This window comes from Tiliqua scincoides, chromosome 14 (genome assembly GCF_035046505.1).
Source record: "Tiliqua scincoides isolate rTilSci1 chromosome 14, rTilSci1.hap2, whole genome shotgun sequence".
Lineage (NCBI taxonomy): Eukaryota > Metazoa > Chordata > Lepidosauria > Squamata > Scincidae > Tiliqua > Tiliqua scincoides.
In genome coordinates, this window is record NC_089834.1 from 2,050,625 (window position 1) to 2,073,200 (window position 22,576).

General features: G+C 51.4%; 1 protein-coding gene and 3 pseudogenes across 1 annotated transcript; all 4 read left to right on the top strand.

The window, feature by feature from the left end:
• Window positions 1-12,736: 12,736 nt before the first annotated feature.
• Window positions 12,737-20,325, top strand: LOC136634320 (hydroxysteroid 11-beta-dehydrogenase 1-like protein A). The gene is made up of 6 exons (XM_066609795.1): window positions 12,737-12,997; window positions 15,880-16,010; window positions 16,623-16,734; window positions 16,930-17,118; window positions 18,663-18,806; window positions 18,889-20,325. Exons 1-6 carry the CDS (start codon window positions 12,916-12,918, stop codon window positions 19,101-19,103), a joined length of 873 nt encoding a protein of 290 aa, XP_066465892.1. The 5' UTR covers window positions 12,737-12,915; the 3' UTR covers window positions 19,104-20,325.
• Window positions 15,044-15,165, top strand: LOC136634943 (5S ribosomal RNA; annotated as a pseudogene).
• Window positions 17,865-17,987, top strand: LOC136634664 (5S ribosomal RNA; annotated as a pseudogene).
• LOC136634994 (5S ribosomal RNA) lies at window positions 18,318-18,443 on the top strand (annotated as a pseudogene).
• Window positions 20,326-22,576: the final 2,251 nt, after the last annotated feature.

A 22,576-nucleotide genomic window follows, 5' to 3' on the forward strand; every position in this document is an offset into this window, starting at 1 on the left:
GAGAAAGTCTTGCGCCGGAGGAAGCAGGTGGAGAGCGAGCAGGCCGGCCTGATGCAGTACTTGAAGGTGGGAAGGCTGAGGAGGGACTCCTGGATGCTCCTCAGTTTTTTACTCCCCTTGCAAGCAGACCTACCGCACTGAAGGGAGCGTGTGGGCTGGAAACCCAGCGATGGAAGCGGGTTGGTGAATGGCAGTGGGCAGAGGGCACCCTTGCCAGTTCTGCTGCCTGAGGCAACCACCTCAGTGGGCTTCCTGGGTGGGCCAACTCTTGGTAGGCGTTCCACATGTGGTAATCCTTGCAACTCGCAGCCCAGCTTTGTACAGCCCCTTCTTCTGCTGCTATCTTCCAGGCCAAGGTCTTTTCCATGCTTCAAGGAGACCTGAACTACATGAACGTGGTGGGGGAGATGGAGATGGCTGAGAAGGTGGCGCAGCTGAAGGAGGAGATGGAGAAGGCCAACAGCTACGCCCATGGTGGGTCGTGCCTGCTCTCTCTGTCAACTTCCTGGGCTCCTCAGTTCTCCCAGTTTGCAGACTCCTAGATGTGATTGTTCCTCTTCGGAGGGCTTCCCCAGAGATGAGCCTGCATTTGCTGCTGCGTTGCATGTAGACTTCTAACCTGGAGGCGCTTCTGTTCCTTTGCAGCTGCCAAGAGCATGTCGCGATGGCCGTCAGAGACGAGGATGAGAAGGAGCATCCCATTGGGAGGGTTCAGCCCTAGCCAGACGCAGCTGTCAGACCTGGCCATGCCCAAGATCTTTGGCTCATTCCCAAAGCAGGTTTGTGCTGATGGCCTCTGCTAAGCTCCCTGGACCACCAAACGGTTGCACTGTGCCTGTGTTGAAACTAGTCCTGAGCATTGAAGTAGCACTGCTGGTGTGATGTTTGGCTGGGGAGGAAATTGCCTGCTTCTCCATGCACACTTTTGAGTCAGGGCTGGCTCCTCCGTGGAACCAGGGGCAGCATGACCCGGAACTCCACCTGATGCTATCCCAGATCTGCTACAAAAACAAGGCTCAAACCCTTACCACGTGCCTCATGCACTGTTATGAAACACAGAAGGGACAGCCTGTTTGCAGACATCGTCCACACTGTCCCTGTACGTGGAAGTCCCACACTGAAATGAGGGGTGGTCGGACTGATAGGCCATAGTTGAATAAAGCTGTTCTCACCTAAGGTTTTGCCTACTAATTTGGTAGGCATTCTCAAAGGACAAAGCTATAGCAAGCAGCTCTTCAAACTATCCGTACAACTGATGTAATGGATGTTCTGGTCTTAAAGGTCCCAAGTACCTATTCTCTCTCAGTTCTTAAAGTCCCAGATACTTTCATTGGTTTAGTGCTGGTAGCCAAGAGTCATTTACACTCCACATCTCCTCTCTCCAGTCCAGTCCATTCTGTTTTTTTGATGTTTATACATCTCTGTGGCCTCTCTGCCAATCCAGGCTGGCAGTGGACAAAGTCTGCTTAAAATCCGCTCTGTGCCCAGTCTCAGCTACGTGCTCTACAACGGCCAATTTTTCAGCTTGTTGTAACCAGCAGTTCTGCTATCCTTGTTTTTATACTCCTCGTGGTGGTGCCAATGTATACGGGTCCACAGCTGCGCGGGGCCCGATATACTCCTGCCATAGAGAGAGGATCTCTTGCATCCCTTAGCCAATCACAGAACCTGTTGTACTTTGGTGGAGGGTTTGTAAATTGTAAATTGGAGATGTTAACCTTCTGCAACAGACTCCCAATTCAGTCTGTCACATTTCTATTATAAGGGAGAAAGGCCTGAGCTCTTGGAATAGGTTGTTTCACATGCTCCAGCTCAACCCTTGTAAGTGTTGTGGCTCTGGGACCCACCTGGCTCGGGCCACCAATGATTTAATCCTATGTCTGTTCTGTCTTGAATGATTATACAGGCCTACAAAATTGAGGTTGGCGAAAAGAGCGAGGAGCTCTCGGCTCCTGCAGTATGTTTTAGGGGATGTGGGAAAGGGCAGTTCTGGAAGGGTCATGGCTAGAGGTGCTCTTAAATGTTCTTACTTTTTTGCAGATTTCATTTTCTTCCAAGGAGGGAAAGTGCAGAAAGTGGTGCTCTGAGCTTTTATTCCAAGGGCACATTTTTTAAATTATAATGATAAATGATAATTGCTTTAAAAGTGTACTCCGTCGGTGATATAGGTGGTATAGTGTCCGCAGATGCAGCCAGAGTCATTAGCCAGGTGCACCCCCACCCAACCAGCCTACAGTGACAAATACGTAGAGGTGTTAGAAAACAGTTTCATTTTTTTTGCAGATTTTGGGCTTTTTATGTTTTTCCTAAAGTGAGGAGTGCAGAAAGCGGTGTGATGTGTTTTTATTTTGTTACCACCGAAAAATCACACCTCTAATCATGGTATGTGGATCGTCGTCGATCCTTCAGGGGTTGGGACAGCAGCATGACTGAGAGCCTGAGCTGCAGAACGGGACATGGCCGGTTCAAAGCTTGGCTCTCCTGGGAATTCTCACTGTAGGTGGCCTTCGGCAAGCCCCTCCCTCTCAGCCTCAGTTTTCCCCACCTGCAGTATGGGAATAATGAAGCTTACCTTACTTACTGACTCAACCCTTTCAGGGTGTTTGTGGCTGCATCAAGGCGATACGTGTGTGAATGCTTTGCACAGTTCCAAGGCTTTTTAACTGTGGTGGTGGTGATTTCTGTTTTGCCCCCCAGCAGATGGAGAGATCGGTGGGTTCCAGCACGGATCTGAAGCAGCTTTGGACTGGCATGTCTTCCGTCAATCAGAAGAGGTGGGTGACCTTTGGGAGGGTGCAAGGGGAGGGTGAGGGCAGGAAATGACCAGAAGACTTGACGGTATGGGGGGGGGGGAACCAAACACGAAGAAGGGAAGGAAGTTCTTCATAAAGATGATTATTTCTGAATCTTATGCAGGAGGGATTCTTTTGGGGAACTCTGTATGAGCAAAATGAGGATTTTAGCAAGTGACTTTTTGGTCCCAGGGTGGCACCTCCCAGAACGCTGTCTGATGCTGGCCCTGGTCTGCGCTGCACCCACCCCCCAACCCTTACTGTATTCTTTCTGCTCTGCTGTGAGACCCAGAGGTGAAGCATGCCAGAAGCATGATAGGGGAGAATGACCTGCTCCTCTTGGGACTGAGGTCAATCCAGATGGCAGCAGGTTGCAGGAAGGCAACGGCAGTGGCGGACTTGAGGAGGAAGCCTCCTGTCACAACCTGCTGGTGATGCACATCAGGAAGCAGCAGGGCTGGACCGGCACTGTGTGGGGCAGGGAGACCCCTGAGCCAAAATGGGGAGCAGCATGGCAATTGTGTAGGCCCCCTGCTTTGCCTACAGGAGGGAGCGGGTTCAGTCCCTGGCAGCCTCTCCAGGAAGGGCTGGGAAAAGTCCCATTGGGAGCCCCACAGCAAGAGCAGCACTGAGCTGGCCGGCACTGGGAGCAGAGTCAGTATCTGGCTTGATTGCCACCTCCACTGTCGTGGCTTCCCCCCACCAGTGGGTCCAGGAGACTGAAGTCTGCTAGAGGTGTTGGGAGGGAGCCAACCTCACAGAGCTCCATTTCCCAGGGAACGTGTGGAAGTCTAGGGTGTGAATTTGTTGTTTTCTTGCCCAGTGAAATTCCAAGTCTAACCATTTCCCCTCTTGGTCTTTCTGAAGTATGGTTGACCTGAACCCCTTAATGCTGAATCCCAGCAGCTTTCGTCCCTCCTTCCTGTGCAGCGGCTCCACCACCAAGCTGAAATACTCCAATTCTGCAAGGTATGGGCTCCTTTTGAGGTTGCATTTGGAAGTAGGGCTGTCCCCACCGATTAGGCCGACTGAGGCAGCTGCCTCAGGCAACAGATGATGGGGGGCACCAGCTTCTACTCATCCAACTGCCTTTGCTGCTCCATCACCTGTTCCCTGGGTGCGCAAGGAGTTGAGTGGAAGAGGAGACGGTCTAGCTAGCCCACCACCCTCCTCCTCTGCACTAACTCTTTCTTGAATCTAGGTAGTGGGGGGAGGAGGAAGGAAGGGTGGGACAGGTAAGCAGGCGCTGGTACTGCTGGGCAACGGAAGAGGCAGCATTTGGCATGTCTCTCCAGGCACTGACAGTTTCCTGTATGTAGCCCTCAATTCCACAGCAACATTCCCATACAAAGAGGCATTTCAGTCTAGAAAGAGGGCACATGAGGGGGGAGACATATAAAGTAGTGCAGGGAGTAGACAGAATGGATAGAGGGATGTTCTTTTCCCTCGCACACAACATCGGAACCAGGGGACAGCCGCTAGAATTGAGCGTTGGGAGAGTTAGGACAGGCACAAGAAAAATATTTCTCTATCCAGCCTGTAGTTAGTCTGTGGAACTCCCTGCCTCAGAATGTGGTGATGGCGTCTGGCCTGGATGCCTTGAGAAGGGGGCTTGGACAGATTGATGGAGGAAAAGCCCATTCCCAGGTGACAAGCCATGATGGGTGTGTGCAACCTCCTGGTTTAGAAGTAGGCTGTCTCTGGATGCCAGGTGCCAGGGAGTGGCAACAGGATGCAGGATTGTTGTCTTGTGTGATCGCAGAGGCACCTGGTGCACCACTGGGAAATGCAGGAAGCTGGACTAGATGGGCCCTGGCCTGATGCAGCCGGGCTCTTCTTGTGTTTTAATAGAGAACTCCATTGCAAGCCCATATTGGTTTCATACCATACCATTTTATGCCATATCCTGGCATGCTCCGAGAGGTCTCGGGGATTGTCCTTTGGCGCTGGCACTGCTGATCTCCGCAGAGGACAGTTCTTGGGATTCCTTGTGAAGAGGGCATTTACAGCTCAAGCTATTCCAATTCAGACCTGTGCCATGAGTGGCCTGGGACTGCTTCACAGGAATGTGTTTCTCTCCCCAGGACTTTCGCCAATCATCCGGCTCCATCTTCACAGAACACAGGCCCATCTGGCGCCTCCACAGTTTTCAACACCCCTGTGCTGGCCAAGGTCCGAGGCAACAACAGTGACGAGAAAGGGGACGAAAACTCAGGCCCCGATTCTCGACCAACGGGGCCCTAAATGTCTGTTCTTGTGAGTGGGAAGATGCTATGCGAATAAAAGGCCGGTGCACACTTCCTTGTGGTGCTGGGGAGTGACCTCTGGCCAGGGGCAGCGCGGCCTGGAACTCCACTTGAGGCCACCTTGTGTCCACTGCCTCTGTGCTGCAGAAAAAAACACCGAAACCCTTAACGGGCTCCTTGTGAGCTGCTGTGCAGCCTGTCTCAGATCTGCCACCTCTGCGCAACAAAAAAGACCACTAAAACCCTTCTTGTGCGCTTCTGTGCCCTGGAAGTGCAGGGCTTCTGATTTCATTTACAGGGACGGCACATTCACTTTCACGGACAGCATTTGTGCTGTCCCTGAAAATCGGGTTTCTCTAAACTTTTAGGCCAGAGGGCCACATCAAATATCTGGCATGGTGTTGAGGACCGTAAAAATAAATTTTAAATATAAAATTTAATAAATACATTAGAAAGCCTAAGAGCTTCAGACAGCCCCAAAACACCTGGTTTTTCAGGAAAACCAGGAAGTGATGTTCTCAGGTCTTTAGAAGGCATTCTCAGGGATCCCTGGCCTCAGAACATCCTCCAGATGCAACTGGAGCACAACTCTGGTCATGTTTGGTTGAGCAGGCCAGAGGCTTGCAGGGATCCAGAAGCCTGCTGTGGGCCAGATAGAGGTAAGGAAGGGAATTTATTTATTTATTTATTTATTTATTTATTTATTCGATTTATATTCCGCTTTTCTCCCCGAAGGGCACCCAAGGCGGCTAACAATCAGGTTAAAAATACAAAACAGCAGATAAAGATTAAAAATGTGATGTGTATGCACAACCTCCTAATTTTAGAAATGGGCTATGTCAGAAGGCCAGATGCAAGGGAGGGCACCAGGATGAGGTCTCTTGTGATCTGGTGTGCTCCCTGGGGCATTTGGTGGGTCGCTGTGAGATACAGGAAGCTGGACTAGATGGGCCTGTGGCCTGATCCAGTGGGGCTGTTCTTATGTTCTTAACTACAATTCCCAGAAAGCCTTGCAGGTCTCTTGTTATCTGGTGTGCTCCCTGGGGCATTTGGTGGGCCGCTGTGAGTTACAGGAAGCTGGACTAGATGGGCCTATGGCCTGATCCAGTGGGGCTGTTCTTATGTTCTTATGTTCTTGAATTTGAGGGACCGCCTCCTTCCCTACAATCCTGCCCGTGCTCTTAGATCATCTGGGGGGGCCCTTTTGACTGTGCCGCCACTAAGTGATGTGAGAGGGGCAGCGGCCAGGAAGAGGGCCTTCTCGGTGGTGGCCCCCGAACTTTGGAATACCCTCCCCTTAGAACTGAGAACTGCTCCCTCGTTGCTAACGTTTCGGCGTGGACTGAAGACCTTTTTATTTTAAAAAGCTTTTAATTGTTGACAGGCTGGCTGGCGTTCTTGGTTCTTGCTTTTTATATGAAAATCCATGGGGTTTGTTTGTTTTTAGATTTTTTAATTATTGTAAATTGTTTTTAATGATTGTTTTTCATGTTGTACTTTTAAATTGTAAGCTGCCTTGTGTGCCCGTTGGGCAAAAAGGTGGGGTATAAATTAAAATAATAATAATAATAATAATAATAAATTACAAAACAGTTAAAACAATTAAGATAAAATACATGGATAAAATACATAGCATGCAGTAAAAGACAAATTTATAGCAACAGCTCTTATGGTGCCTCGAAGGCTTTCCTGAATAAAAAAGTCTTCAGGCCCTGCCGGAACGCTAATAATGAGGAAGCAGCTCTCAATTCAAAGGGGAGGGAGTTCCATAGTGTAGGTGCCACCACCGAAAAGGCCCTGTTTCTGGCCGCCATTCCCTTCACCACTTTCAATGACGGCACAACCAACAGGGCCCCTTCTTAGAGAATGGACTGGATTATATGGAAGAAGGCGGTCTCTCAAATACGCTGGTCCCAAGCAGTTTAGGGCTTTAAAGGTCATAACCGGCACCTTGAATTCAGCCTGGAAACGAATGGGCAGCCAGTGCAGCCACCGGAGTAGCGGCGTGGCAGAGTCAAACCGCTGACCCCCAGCAACTACACGAGCCGCCACATTCTGCACTAGCTGTAGTTTCTGGACCGTCTTCAGGGGCAGCCCCACGTAGAGCGCGTAACAATAATCTAATCTTGATGTCACTATGGCATGGACCACCGTGGCCATATCCGCCTGAGACAGGTACGGCCGCAGCTGGCGCACCAGCTGAAGCTGGGCAAAGGCACTCCTGGCCACAGCTGACACCTGGACATCCAGGAGGAGATGCGAGTCCAGGAGAACCCCCAAGCTGCAAACCTGCTCTTTCAGGGGGAGTGCAACCCCATTCAGAGCAGAGCAACAGTCCACCACCCACATCGTGGATTTCTGCACCAGGAGGACCTCTGTCTTATCCGGATTTAATCTCAGCTTGTTCGCCCTCATCCAGATCCCAACTGCCTCCAGGCAACGCTCCAGGACAGAGACAGCCACCCTGGAGTCAGGTGGAAAGGAGAGATAGAGCTGAGTGTCATCAGCATACTGATGGCACCCAACTCCAAAGCTCCGGATGACCTCTCCCAGCGGTTTCATGTAGATGTTAAACAACATGGGGGACAATATAGAACCCTGTGGCACCCCACACCTCAAGGGCCAGGGTGCCGAACAGGAGTCCCGCAAAACCACCATCTGGGACCTGTCGGCCAAGAAGGACTGGAACCACTGCAAAACAGTGCCCCCGATCCCCACCTCGGCCAACCGTCCCAGAAGGACACCATGGTCAATGGTGTCAAAAGCCACTGAGAGGTCTAAAAGGATGAGTAGCAAGGATGCACTCCCTCCGTTCAGCCCTCAAGTAGGTCATCTACCAAGGCGACCAAGTCCCGTCACCCAAGTAGGTCATCAAGTAGGCGACCAAGTAGGTCATCTACCAAGGCGTCTCGGTCCCGAAGCCAGGCCTGAAGCCAGATTGAAAGGAATCCAGATAATCCACTTCATCCAGGATCCTCTGGAGCTGAGATGCCACCACCCACTCGATCACTTTGCCCAGAAACGAAACTGGCCAAGGTTCGAAACTGGCCGATAGTTGTCCAACATAGAGGGGTCCAGAGAGGGCTTTTTCAGGAGGGGGTGAACCACTGCTTGCTTTAATGCCAGCGGCACCACCTCCTCCCTCAAAGATGAATTTACTACCCTCTCTGTCCACTCGGCCAGTCCCTCCCAGGCAGGTCTAACTAGCCATGCTGGGCACGGATGCAGCAGGTAGGTGGATGGCCTCACACTCCAAAGGATCCTGTCCACATCCTCAGGTACTACAAGCTGAAAAGAATCCCACAAAACGGGATTGACAGGTGCCACGGGGACATCACTAGACATTGTCAACATGGAGTCCAAGTCGTGGCGAATTCCAGCGATTTTATCCGCAAAGTGCCTGGCAAAGGTGTTACAGCGGACCTCCGTGTGGTCCTCCCGATCTACTGATGGGGTCTGATGGAGGAGACCCCATACCACACGGAACAGTTCTGCTGGCCAGCTATGTGCAGACGCGATAGTGGCAGAGAAGAAAGCGCTTTGCTGCCATTATCACCACAGAGTAGGCCCTGTAGTGGGCCGTAGCCTGTGTCTGGTCGGATCTGTCATGAGTCTTCCTCCACCGTCGCTCAAGACGCCTACCCTGCCGCTTCATCATTCGAAGCTCCTTGGTAAACCAAGGAGCCACTTTGACTCTGCTGGCTGGGAGGCGCCGCTCAGGAGCAATCTCATCCACAGCCCTGGCCATCTCTGTGTTCCAGAGATCAACCAGAGCCTCAGATGAGTCATTGGCCTTAGCAGCAGGAAAATCCCCCAGAGCCCTCAGGAAACCATTCGGATGGAACCATTCAGATCCATCCGTCTACGGATGGACAGATCCAGACAATAAGGTCCTCCGCCTCTGCGGAGACAGGAGGCCGCAACAAGTCTAAACCTTACCAGGAAGTGATCTGTCCTTGAAAACGGAGTGATGTTGATCTCCTCCACATCCAGATCACCATCCCTTTGCCCAGACAAAAACACCAGGTCTAGCATGTGTCCAGCCTCATGGGTTGGGGTAGAGACAACTGTCTTTTGTGACAGGCCCATGGTTGCCATGGCAGTCATGAAATCCTGAGCTGGACCTACCTCTGGGGCCTCGGCGTGCACCAACACCAATAGGCGCGGGGCCTCCAATGCAACGTCCGAGATCAACCCAGTCAGCTCAGGCAGGGAGACTGTTGGGCAGCAAGGCGGACAGTACACCAACAGAATCCCAATCCTGTCCTGCCCTTCCAACGAGACATATAGACACTCAAACCCAGTGAATTGCTGGACAGGGCTCCTGGCAAGGGAGATGGACTCCTGATAGACTGTCGCGACCCCTCCCCCCGGTCCCTGCAGTCGTGGCTGCTGCACTACCCGGAAACCTGGAGGACAGAGCTGGGAAAGGTTCACTCCTCCCGCATCATCCAACCAGGTCTCACCCAGCACCCTCACCCAGGATTAAATCCTGGATGAGACCGGTTTTATTGTTGACTGACCTGGCATTTAAGAGCAGCAGTTTCCGACCCAGGGCACTACTGCCAAGGTCCCCAGTCGTCAGAGAGCTGGAGGGAAGGCTGGAAAGAGGGACGATCTGTCTACGATGGACCCTCCTTCCCCTGGAACGGCCAGCCCTCGCCCCACCACCATATCTTCCATGGCCCGTTACGCTGTTGATGGTGGCACTATTCCCCTCCCCGTAGCTCCCCTCAGAAGATAAGCACATAACTTACTGGCAAGGCCTGCCTTAAAAGCCACTATAACAATGCACCTGCTCAGATTAAAATTTGACACTAAAAAAGTCCACACCCAATTAAAAACCAGAGATTTAAAGGGGGGAGTGAGGAAAGGCCCTGATCTACAAGGTCCAACAACCCACTCCAAAAACCACCTCTCTTGTCCTATCCAGTCCTGATAGCAGCACACCACATCGTTCCCCACCCCTCTCTCACAGAGGTGCAATCTCACCCACCTTCCGGTTCCCCTCTCTCACAGGGGCAGCCCTACTCCTTCCTTACTCCTGCGTCAGGACTTGGACATAAGGGAGGAGGAGGCACCAACTCACAAAATTCCCCGAAGGGTGCAGACCAGGCCAAGAGCAGGGCAACGTTAGACACAAGTTATAGACTGCTAACTGCGTGGTTCTTCAGTCGAGCTGCTAGGTCCCATAGTTCTTCAGTCGGGCTGTTTAGTCTCGCTCCACTAGGTGAAGAACCATGGGCAAAGAGCCCTTTGGCTCTTGCCCTTTGGCTCGTGCCTCTGGCAAGCCAGAGGCCCCTTGTAGGCTCACCTGAAGGGAGAGAGCAATGGGGGCCTTCCCATGATTTGCTTCTCTCTCGGGCAGGTCATAGTGGACTGCATCGGCCACAGTTTGGAGGAAGGTGGCGGCAGCGACAGCAGATTGGGGGGGGGGCATGATCACACCTGGCCAGCGAGATCTGGGTGGTTCGACCTACATACATTTCAACTTATGTACAGTCCCCTGCAACTGGACCTGTCCATATGTAGGGGACTTACAGGTGTGCACACCAAGGAGCGGGTCCCACGGAACACAGTGGGACCTACTTCTGAGCCGACATGCTTAGGAGGGCGCGATTCACCACACAGATCCTTTTGACATGTTGACACCACCAGGGCTCCCTCGTTCTGTACTTCTGAATTTTGGTGTGGTTTTTAAAGCCCCTTTGCGCTTGCCTGGTTTGGGCGTAATGACTGAGGGCCCAGTCCTATCCAACTTTCCAGCTCCAGTGCAGCCACAATGCAGCCCTGAGGTAAGGGAACAAATGCTCCCATACTTTGAGGAGGCCTCTGTGACTGTCCCCCCACCAGAGGATGCAGCGCACTCCCTATTGATATAGCTGCACCGGCCCTGGAAAATGGGTTAGGACTGGGCTCTGAGTCTGTCCAAGTTGTTTTGAATCTTGATGTAGTCTTCCAGGCTGATCCACCCTTCATGCTCCCCCCTCCTTGAGCTTTCTGTATCTGCAAATTTGATAAGGACCCCAGTTGTCCAGGTCACTTATAAAAATGTTGAGCCTCACAGGACCCCAGACACAGTCCTCTGATGCCCAACTGAATCCTTTCCTCCAGTTTAATGCAAAGCCACTAATTAGCACTCATTAGGAATGGTTAGAAACATTTTTTTCCCCAGATTTTGTTTTTTCCTCCAGGAAAAAGTGCAGAAAATGGTGTTATGTGTTTTTATCCCAAGGAAGCATTTTTATAAATTATAATTATAAATTATAATCACTTTAAAAGTGTACTAAGTAGGTGACAGGTAGGTAGGTGGTATGGTATCAGCAGATGCAGTCCCAATAATTACCCAGTCAATTAGTAGTTGGCAACCTTCAGTCTCGAAAGACTATGGTATCGCGCTCTGAAAGGTGGTTCTGGAACAGTGTCTAGTGTGGCTGAAAAGGCCGATTCGGGAGTGACAATCCCTTCCACACTGGGAGCAAGTGCAGTCTGTCCCTGGTCTGTCTCCCTGGCTATGGGCCTTCCTTCTTTGCTTCTTTGCCTCAGACTGTTGGCCAAGTGTCTCTTCAAACTGGGAAAGGCCATGTTGCACAGCCTGCCTCCAAGCAGGCCGCTCAGAGGCCAGGGTTTCCCACTTGTTGAGGTCCACTCCTAAGGCCTTCAGATCCCTCTTGCAGATGTCCTTGTATCGCAGCTGTGGTCTACCTGTAGGGTGCTTTCCTTGCATGAGTTCTCCATAGAGGAGATCCTTTGGGATCCGGCCATCATCCATTCTCACAACATGACCGAGCCAACGCAGGCGTCTCTGTTTCAGTAGTGCATACATGCTAGGGATTCCAGCACGTTCCAGGACTGTATTGTTAGGAACTTTGTCCTGCCAGGTGATGCCGAGGAAGCGTCGGAGGCAGCGCATGTGGAAAGCGTTCAGTTTCCTCTCCTGTTGCGAGTGAAGAGTCCATGACTTGCTGCAGTACAGAAGTGTACTCAGGACGCAAGCTCTGTAGACCTGGATCTTGGTATGTTCCGTCAGCTTCTTGTTGGACCAGACTCTCTTTGTGAGTCTGGAAAACGTGGTAGCTGCTTTACCGACGCGTTTGTTTAGCTCGGTATCGAGAGAAAGAGTGTCGGAGATCGTTGAGCCAAGGTACACAAAGTCATGGACAACCTCCAGTTCATGCGCAGAGATTGTAATGCAGGGAGGTGAGTCCACATCCTGAACCATGACCTGTGTTTTCTTCAGGCTGATTGTCGCCAGTCAATTAGGTGTTAGAAAATGGTCTTTCTTTCTAAAATGAGAAGTGCACAAAGCAGTGTGATGTGTTTGAATTTTATAATCACTAAAAAAATCACACCTCTAGGAATAAATGGTGGTTCAATCAGTTCTGAATGCATTTTGCAGTGGTGCCAACTTGCCTATGCTTTTTCCATTTTATCCACAAGGATATTGTTGGAGACTTTGGCTACAATCCTGTGCACACTTTCCTGGGAGTAAGCCCGACTGGTCACAGCAGGGCTTACTTTGGAGGTGGACATGCATAGGACTGCTCTGTTACCCCCATGCACTGTAGAAATCTCCCTCCCCTCTGCCCTCTTCAGCTAGACCAGGCACTCCATCAAGAAAGGAGGTGAGATTATTCTGGCAGGACGGTTCTTGCCAAGCCTGAGCTGGCTCTTGTAAAACACTCAGTGCCTGGAGCCTCTCCCTTTCGAACTAACTGCAGAAAGAGCAAACTGAGCCCTGCTGGGAAAGTTCCTTCAACTGGGAAAGTGGGTGGCTGAATGAGCAGGAGGAGAGTCCCGCCCCATCTCATTATCTCGTTGAAACCGAAGCCTTGTTGACTCCTATCACTGAAACCTGGAAAGTGCACTGAGCAGTGATGGCTGTTCTCCGGACTGTCGCATTGCTGCTGGTCGGCCTCACTGCCTACTATTTGTACACCCCCGACACCTTTTCAGAAGGTAAGCAAAACCAGCCCCTTCCCAAGAACTGCCCTGAACGTCTGCAGCAGCCAGAAGACAAGGGATCCTCTCTGCCCCAGTGGAGTAGCTAAGGGGGTGCAGGGGGTAGCAGTTGCATCGGGCAGCAAACTTTGGGGAGGGGCAACAAGCTGAGTTTGACTCTGGTGGCCAAAATTGTGAAAAAAAATTGGTATGTACAAATAATACCATCATGTTATATATCATTGGAAAGGTACTTTAATGAGGAATGCAATGCAACAAACCCCACTGGAATATCTGTATTCTATCAAAAGTTATGGCCAGGTAGCCAGAAAATGGAAACACAACTACCTTATGGAACAAAAAGTGGGTTTCTTTATCTCAAAACTGATCTATAAGACTGATTGTTCTGAGAGCCAATGAGATGTTATTAGGGCACAGCATTGAACCAATAAGGTGTTAATATAAGTCAGTTCTCATTTCCATGTATCATATTACAGCTACCCCTGCTGAGTTAAGAGACACCTTTTCAAGTGATACTCCTCTTATATTTAGGGGGGAGAATAACTGTCCCTCTTCACCCCAGCAGTGTCTCTAACCAATAAGGGGCGCACTTTCTATTTATTTGCTTAATTAATTAAATTTGTTTTTGTCATGGGGGGGCTACAATATCCTCTTTGAGTCCAGGTAGCAGATAGATGCCTTAGTTATTCCGCTAGCTGGGGAAAAGCGGCAGAGCAAGCAAGTGACGAGCTTCTGGGGGGAGGAGACATATTTTCCTTCAGTTTTCACTTTTTAAAAACCCGGGCTTGACATCGCTTCTGGTTGTGACATCACTTCTGGGGCCTCATTTTGAGCTTGGCACCAGGCTACACAATCATTAGCTACACCACCGCTCTGCCCCCCTTGGATCTGTTCACACGCACCCTTATTGAGGGTCTATTGCACTTTTATTGAGGGTGCAATGGGTCACTGGTTGTCTTCCGGCAGCTGCCCTGGACGTGCAGGGATGTGCAGGTGGCAGCTCTTGGCTGTGTCATGGCGGAGACACAGCAAAAACCAAATCCTCAGTGTGTTTGCTGGAGCATGTGGCTGTTCCACCGTGGGCCAGAAGCTGAAGTGGGAATACCTGCCCCCTCAGTTGCGCACAGAGTAGACCAAAGAGATGGCAGGTGCATGCAGGATGTGCTCCCTGGGGCATTTGGTGGGCCGCTGTGAGATACAGGAAGCTGGACTAGATGGGCCTTGTCATGAATATGTACAGTTTAGGCCTAGTAGCATTGCAAAGCCTGAACCACAGTAACCCAGTAACACAGAAGGGGCTTGCAAGGGGCTTGCAGTCCTAGCTGCAAGGATTTACAATTCAATGGAAGGTGATAATGTAGCACCTAGGCAGCCAGAAAGACGCCCATCAAGGATGGAATGCAGCTGTAGATCTCCAGGGGGGAGGGAAGAGCTGAGAGGGCGAGCTTCCAGCCCCACTTCCGGAGGACAGGGTCTTTGGTTTTTGTCTCTTGGTGGAAATGGTGGTGGGTGCACATCCTGCCCCGCCAGGACCATCTGGCCTCATAGGTAACTGGGCCTGAGGATCTACAAAAGAAGCTGACCGAGGTGAGAGTCAGAGAATAATAGAGTTAGCCAGTTAGCTTTGTTGTTTTATGCTGATATGTTTCCTAGAAGTTTTTATGCCTCTAGCATTTGCTGCCTTTTGTAACTTTTTGTAACCCTATGTAAAGTAAAAATCCTTTTACCATGTTGGTTCATTGTCTGTTGGGGACAAAGGTTCAGAATCCTGCCTAGCCATTCAGCAAGCTATCAAAAATCCTCATTGTGGACTAGAAACTTGAGGACTGAGACTTTAAGTAAAGAAAGTGCTCAGTGCCTACAAGGGATATAGTTAAGCCTAGAGGGTCTCGGTGTCCCTGGACTGAGGCACTGGCTCTTACAGGGTGGTGGCAGTACTACCAAACAGGGATCTTTGAGGGCTCTAGGGTTCAGAACCAACAACTCTGAGCACCCAAAACCCTGGGAGTGTGAGACCAAGTATACGACAGGCCTATGGCCTGATCCAGTGGGGCTGTTCTTACCCTGCACAGGCCCAATCTCATCTGATCTTGGAAGCTAAGCAGGGTCAGGCCTGGTTAGTACTTGGATGGGAGACCGCCTGGGAATACTGGGTGCTGTAGGCTTCTACCATAGTCTTTCGAGACTGAAGGTTGCCAACCATGAGGCTGACCTATGTACAGGGTGCTGCTGCTGCCAGTTCTGTGCGTGCTTTCAGCTCTAGGCAGTGCAACAACCAGGGCGGAATCCTCCGCAGATCTGAACTCTCTGACAACAGAAAGGGAGCCGCTCTTGCTAGGATGTTCCCGTGTTGCTTGCCAATGGAACACAGCCAGGAAGGAGGGGTTAGCTATGGATGAGGAAAGTCGATCTACCGATAAGTGCGCTTGCCAAACAGTAGCACCCACAAGGAAGGTCAGAGCAAAGGTTGCTGCAGAAACACCTGGGTGACATCATGATGCGGAGCAAAGGTTTTTTTCACTCTGCATAATTGCTGCTGCAGAGTTGTCAGAGATGTCAGCGGCTACCTGGGGTGCTGGGGATCCACCAGAGAACAGGCGGTTCTGTGCAACTGGGAGCTCTGGAAAAATGACAGGGGAGGATCCCGTCTTGCCTTTGGACCAGCGCCACGAAGTGCTCCCAACAACTCTACAATGTTCCAGTGGATTTCAGGGCTGAGTGAGGATTTGAACCCAGGCCCCCCACCTCGAAAGCCAGTATGTCTCTGATAGCCAGCATTGTGACATGTTGCCCAGCTGGGCTCACAGATCTGCGCCGCTAATTCTGGAGGCCTGCAAAAGGAAGGGAAACACCCTGAGAGCCTCCGTCTTTGCCCACAGAAATGGTGCGAGGGAAGCGCGTCCTGGTGACTGGGGCGAGCATGGGGATCGGGGAGCAGATCGCCTATGAGTTTGCACGGATGGGGGCCCACCTGATGGTGACAGCCAGGAGCGAGAAGCGACTCCAGGAGGTAAGCGGGAAACGATGCCTGGGGTAGAGTAGACGCTCACGTCCCTCTCGCACCACAGCAGAACCAGGAGACAGCCACTAAAATTGATTGAGGCAGGAGAGGTAGGACAGATAAAAATAAATATTGCTTTGCCCAGCATGTCTTTGGTCCATGGAACTCCTTGCCACAGGATGCGGTGATGGCGTCTGGCCTAGTTACCGCTCAAAAGAGACTGGACAGGTTGATGGAGGAAAAGTCTGTCATAGGATACACAAGTCATGATGACTGTGCTGCAGCCCTCCAGGTTTTAGAAAGAGCCAGAGGCAAGGGACTGGCAGCAGGGCTCTTGTGGCACCCCAAGGCACCTGGTGGGCCCCTGGGAGATGCAGGAAGCTGGACTAGGCGGGCCTTTGGCCTGCTGCGTGAGGGTTCTTCTTATACCCTAATGACACCACTGAGCGGAGAGCCTTTTCTGTGCTGCAGGCTCCTGGGTTTTGGGGAAGGCAACAGACTCACCTGGCTCTCTCTCTCTAGAGCACCCTTTCTTGCAGGCTCCAAAGAGATTCACCTGCAATTGAGTCAGAAAAGCCTGAGGGTCTTTTCCCACCTTGCCCCCTTCTTGTTTCCCTGCAGGTCGTTCAGAAGTGCGTGGAACTGGGGGCCGGCTCCGCTCAGTACGTTCTGGCGGACATGAGTAACCTGACTTTGGCTCAGCAGGTTGTGGAAGAGACTCAGCGCAAGCTTGGTGAGTGCCCAGCCAGCAGAACCCCAGCCCCAGGACTCTGGGGTGGGGGCCCAAGAATGTTGCTCCCTGCCCCCCCCTCACAAGGGGCTCTCACACTATCACAGAGGCATTGGCAGAAGCCTGGCCTCACCTTTCTTGCCCAGCAGGCTCGTCCTTGTGCTTATGGATCTCTCTACTCCCTTTTCTCTCTTGCAGGGGGTTTGGACTACCTGGTCCTGAACCATGTTGGAGGAACGTCGGGGTTTGGTCCTTTTGAGGGCGACATGGAGTCCTTGACCAGCTGCATGACTATCAACTTTCTCAGCTATGTCCAGTTGACGGTGGCCGCAATGGACATGCTGCAGGAGTCGCAGGGGGGCATAATTGTCCTCTCCTCCATAGCTGGTACGTAAGCAAGCCCCTCGCAGGCCATGTGGTCTGCTCTGGGCTGAAGCCCACCACTTGAGGCTCCTCGGCTGAATCTTGATGGATGGGGTGTCAGGACGCATAGTGGGGCTTCAGCCCTCTAGACTCAGACTTGCAGCAGCCCTTCCAGGTTTCAGGCAGAAAAGGGTCTTTTGCAGATGCTGCCAAAAATTGAACCCGGGGCCTTCAGCCTGTAGAGCCGGTGTCTGCCGTGGATCAGCGCCTCAGTTCTGCGCTCCCTCTGCCTTCGGAAGGACCTGAGAACGCCCTTCTTGGGCTTGGGCCACAGTTCTGTTTGAAGCAGCCCAGCTCCTGGAGGCCCAGTCCTCTCAGCTGCCTCAGACCCAGCACTAACCAGGCTCCCACCTGGCAGCCAAACTCTGGAGCTCCCCTACCGAACCAGAGCCTGCCTAGTGGTCCCTTCTCCTTCAAGGGACCCCTCTGGAACTGCTCAAAACAGCTGTCCTTCTGGCTTACCAGACCTTCGATGCTGGGAGGTTTTGTTTAAACCAGGACAAAACCTCACATGGGCTCGTGACCTACCAGCCACCCACAGTTTGGGCCAGGTATTGGACTAGATGACCTTGTGGATACCCTGCACATGCCTGATCTTGTCTGATCTTGGAAGCTAAGCAGGGTCAGGCCTGGTTAGTACTTGGATGGGAGAACGCCTGGGAATCCCGGGTGCTGTAGGCTAATACCAGAGTCTTTCGAGACTGAAGGTTGCCAACCATCTCCCTATACTGAATACTATCTCCCGATCTCGTCTGATCTCGGAAGCTAAGCAGGGTCAGGCCTGGTTAGTACTTGGATGGGAGACCGCCTGGGAATACTGGGTGCTGTAGGCTTCTACCATAGTCTTTCGAGACTGAAGGTTGCCAACCATCTCCCTATACTGAACACTATCTCCCAATCTTGTCTGATCTTGGAAGCTAAGCAGGGTCAGGCCTGGTTAGTACTTGGATGGGAGAACGCCTGGGAATCCCGGGTGCTGTAGGCTAATACCAGAGTCTTTCGAGACTGAAGGTTGCCAACCATCTCCCTATACTGAACACTATCTCCCAATCTTGTCTGATCTTGGAAGCTAAGCAGGGTCAGGCCTGGTTAGTACTTGGATGGGAGAACGCCTGGGAATCCCGGGTGCTGTAGGCTAATACCAGAGTCTTTCGAGACTGAAGGTTGCCAACCATCTCCCTATACTGAATACTATCTCCCGATCTCGTCTGATCTCGGAAGCTAAGCAGGGTCAGGCCTGGTTAGTACTTGGATGGGAGACCGCCTGGGAATACTGGGTGCTGGAGGCTTCTACCATCGTCTTTCGAGACTGAAGGTTGCCAACCAGTTGGATCCCTTCCACGATTCCCTCAGCTCTGCAGGCTCCCAAAGCCTGAACAATGCCTCTGCCACATTGTACCCCTGCCGATACGCCGGACTCGGCCAGGGGCTTCCTCCCAAATAAACATGCCCAGGATCAAAGAGAGTGGCCACTTGCCCACTGCCAATTGCTCTCCCCTCTGTTTTAGGCCGCTTGAGCTCTCCCTTCACTGTTGCGTATTCCTCGGCCAAGTTTGCACTGGAGGGCTTCTACGGCAGCCTGCGCCATGAACTGCAGATCCGGAACATCCGCCTGGACATCACCGTGGCTGTCCTGGGATTAATTGACACAGGTGAGCCGCCCGGGGGAGAGTCTCTCTGCTTTCCATGCCCCCTCCCGCTAACGTCGCCTCCTCTCTTGTTTCTTTCTTGCAGACACTGCCACGAAGCAAGTGGATGGGAAATTGGCCATGCAGGCGTCCCCCAAAGAAGACTGTGCCCGGGAGGTGGTGAGGGCTGGGGTGCTGAGGCACCGAGAGGTCTTCTTCCCTTACTGGATCACCAAGCCTGCCGTCCTGCTCAGAGACTGGGCCCCTGAGCTGCTGGAAGCCATGGCGGCCAAGAAATACAGACTGGAGAATATCCTCTAAATGGGACTTGCGCACTTGTAGCCTTGACATCAGCCTCTCACGTTCCCAGGCGGCCCACCAGGCGCTGCTCTCCGTTGGGTTGCACTGGAGCCCAAACTAACATCCCAACGTGTCTTTTGACAGCATTTGTTGCAAAGGAAGTGTGTCCAACAGTTTGGGAGAAGAACTCAGCATTATCACCCCCACCCCATGGATAATGCTAAGCTCTTCTCCCAAAGGAAGGGAGCGCTCAGCTCTTCTGACTTGACATGGTGTGGCTGTCTTGGCCTCTTTGACAGCAGGGATCTCTGTCGGAAACAAGCATGACAGGCAGTGCCACAAAATTTGGGGTAAACATTCCTGGTTGCTTTCCTGGGCATGACATCACTTCTTCTGAACTAAGAACATAAGAAAAGCCCTGCTGGATGAGGCTAAGGGCCGATCCAGTCCAGCTTCCTGCATCTCACAGTGGCCCACCAGATGCCCCAGGGAGCCCACAAGACCACAAGAGACCTGCATCCTGTTGCCACTCCCTGGCACCTGGCATTCTGAGACAGTCTACTTCTAGAACCCGGAGGTTGCACATACCCACCACGGCTTGTAACCTGTGATGGAGTTTTCCTCCATAATCCTGTCCGCTCCCCTTTTCAAGTCAAGTCAAGTCAACCTTTATTAGGCATAAACATTTGGTAGGTAAAGACTCTGTAAGCTCCCCTTTTCAAAGCATATAGGCCAGATGTCATCAAAACATCCTGTGGCAAGGAGTTCCACAGCTTAATTACATACTTGGTAAAGAAAAAGTATTTCCTTTCTGTCTGTTCTGACTTGCCCAACAGTCAATTTTACTAGATGTCCCCTGGTTCTGGTGTTGCGCAAGAGAGAAAAGAACTTCCCTCTCTCCATCCCATGCATAACTTTCTGTCTCTCTGTTTAGTGTTGCCTGCAAATTCAATAAAGATTCCTTGCCACCCTTCATCAAAGTCACTGATGAAATGTTAATGAGAACCAGGCCCAAAGACAGAACCTGGAGGTACTTCCCTTAAAACCACCCTCCAGACAATGAGGAACCAGGGATGAACACTCTGTGTTTGGTTGTCCAACTAGTTGTGAATCCATCGAATGGTTGTATCATCTAGTCTAGGGTTTCCCAAATTTTTTAGCACTGGGACCCACTTTTTTAAAAGACAATCTATTGGGACCCACCTCTTTCTATGAGACTAAAAAAAAATGTTCACTTTACCAGCCGTGGAAACCTGTTTTTATTCATTTTCTATTGGGGTGGAGGGGCTTTTGGAGCATTTGTTGAGCTCCATGTTCATTGGATCAGGACCATTGTCGTGGACTTGTTTCCCTTCACCTGACCTTCAATAAGAGCCAAGGCACACTTGCCTACTCATGAGTAAATGTGCACATGTGCACTCAGTTTTCCTTTCCTTAGGACTCAATACAATTTCCTTGTCAGCGGGGGGCGGGGGGGGGCTTCCATCTCCAGAGTTTGTTGGGGCCTGTGTTCATTGGATTGTGACCATTTTGGTCAGCCTGCTTTTCAGAGGCATATTCATCTACTCATAAGTAAATGTGCACGTGCTGCTCTGTTTTGGTTTTTGTAAGGCTCAATACATGCGCCTTGTCAGCAATCAGCTTTGTGACCCACCAAAAATTGGTTCGTGACCCACTGGTGGCTCCCGTTCCACAGTTTGGGAACCACTGATCTAGTCTGTATTTTACTGGCTTGTTGATCATGATGCCAGGGGGAATCTTGTCAGATGCTTTACAGGAATCTAGATCAGGGGTGTCCAAAGTTTTTGGCAGGAGGGCCACATCAACTCTCTGACACTGTTTCGGGGGCCGGGGGGGGAAGAATTAATTCACATTTAAAATTTGAATAAATTTACATAAGTTTACATAAATGAATATATTAAAGATAAACTTATATGAATGAATGAAGGTCTTGCAATAGCTCAAGACCCATAAAAGGCCTTGCACAAAGCAGGACCGGCCTTTCCTTTGCTGCTGCTGTTACTACATCACAGACGTAAAACAGCAAGCAGTGGTGGGAGCCCTCATCCCACAGCTCACACGAGTGGTCAAACAGTTGCATCTGGCCCGTGCGGGCTCCAGCAAGTCTCTGGAGGGCCAGAGGCTCACCGGAGACTGGGGGCTCCCTGAGGGCCACATTGGGAGTCCTCAAGGGTCACAAGTGGCCCCAGGGCCGGGGTTTGGGCACCCCTGATCTGGATGAAAAACACCCACAGCATTCGCACCATCCAGTAAGCTAGTAGCCCCCTCAAAAGAAGACAAGTCTACGTTGGCTCCTCTCAATCACTGCACTGATAGCCGGATGTGTGCAGATGATGTTATATTTGATCCAGTATCTTTCCAGGTATTGAAGCCAGACTGTGGGGTCTCATTTCCCGAGTCCTCCATTTCCCCTTTTGAGGACTGGGACCACATTAGCACATACCCAGCCTAACGGCACCTCCCGCATCTTCCAGAACTTTTCAAAGATATTCACAGAGGGTCTGAGAGTCAATCAAGATGTTCTCTCAGTACTCGGGGATGCATTTCATTCTACTGTATTGTTTGTAGAATATTCCTCTTCCTTGGCGCAGACATTAAAATAAGCGAAACATTTTGTTGCACTGGGCATCCTGACCACCTTCAGTTCAGACCCAGCTTTAAGCACTGCTGATGATCTCCCTGCAGGCCTTTGGCGATCTCTGCTGTCTTCCACCTCCTACACAGGTCCCTTTTTATCTTCAGTTCTGAGCTTTTGGAGATGCTGCCCCATGTTCTGTCTCATGGGAACTGTTTTGCTTGCGCCTGCAGTGACTGCATCTTTAGGGACTCCCATCTGCCTTGGGCTCCTTTCCTCATTAGTTCTACCCATGGAATCCTGCCTGACCTTCCTCTGAGCTCATTTGGATCAACCTTTTAAAATCTCAGGTGCAGGTTTCATTACAAGGGCCCTTCGCTGCCCATGAGAGGAAGAATTCTGGTAAGAGAAGCGGGAGCAGATCAGAGGGTAACTGGGGGTAATAAAGGCTGAAGAACTAGGGGGCCTGCAGTAGTGGGAGGAGAGCTGGGAAAGGCAAAAAAGCTGGGCCGGGAGAGGGAGAAGCAAGAGTGGATCAGGAGTAAGGGCCCAACCCTACCCAGCCTTTCAGCACCAATGCAGCTGTGCCAATGGGGCGTGCACTGCATCCTGTGGTGGGGGACAATCCCTGAGGCCTCCTCAAGGTCAGGGAGCATTTGTTTCCTGACCTTGGGGCTGCATCGGCGCTGGAAAGTTCGTAGAATCATAGAGTTGGAAGGGGACTAATAGGTCATCTAGTCCAACCCCCTGCCTTAGGCAGCAAAGCTGGATTGGTTGGGTCCTAAGTTTCTCTGTCCTCCAACCCAGCAGGATTGCTGCAAGAGGGGTGCTCTCCGCTTGGTACCTTCTTGGCCCCAGGGAAAGAGGGCAAAAAGGCGTTTGCTGGCCCAGCAACTGG

Coding starts and splice junctions, on each gene's coding strand:
- LOC136634320 (XM_066609795.1), top strand. CDS start 12,916: ATGGCTGTTCTCCGGACTGTCGCATTGCTGCTGGTCGGCCTCACTGCC. Junction 12,998..15,879: donor CCCCGACACCTTTTCAGAAG/GTAAGCAAAACC, acceptor CTTTGCCCACAG/AAATGGTGCGAGGGAAGCGC. Junction 18,807..18,888: donor CCTGGGATTAATTGACACAG/GTGAGCCGCCCG, acceptor TCTTTCTTGCAG/ACACTGCCACGAAGCAAGTG.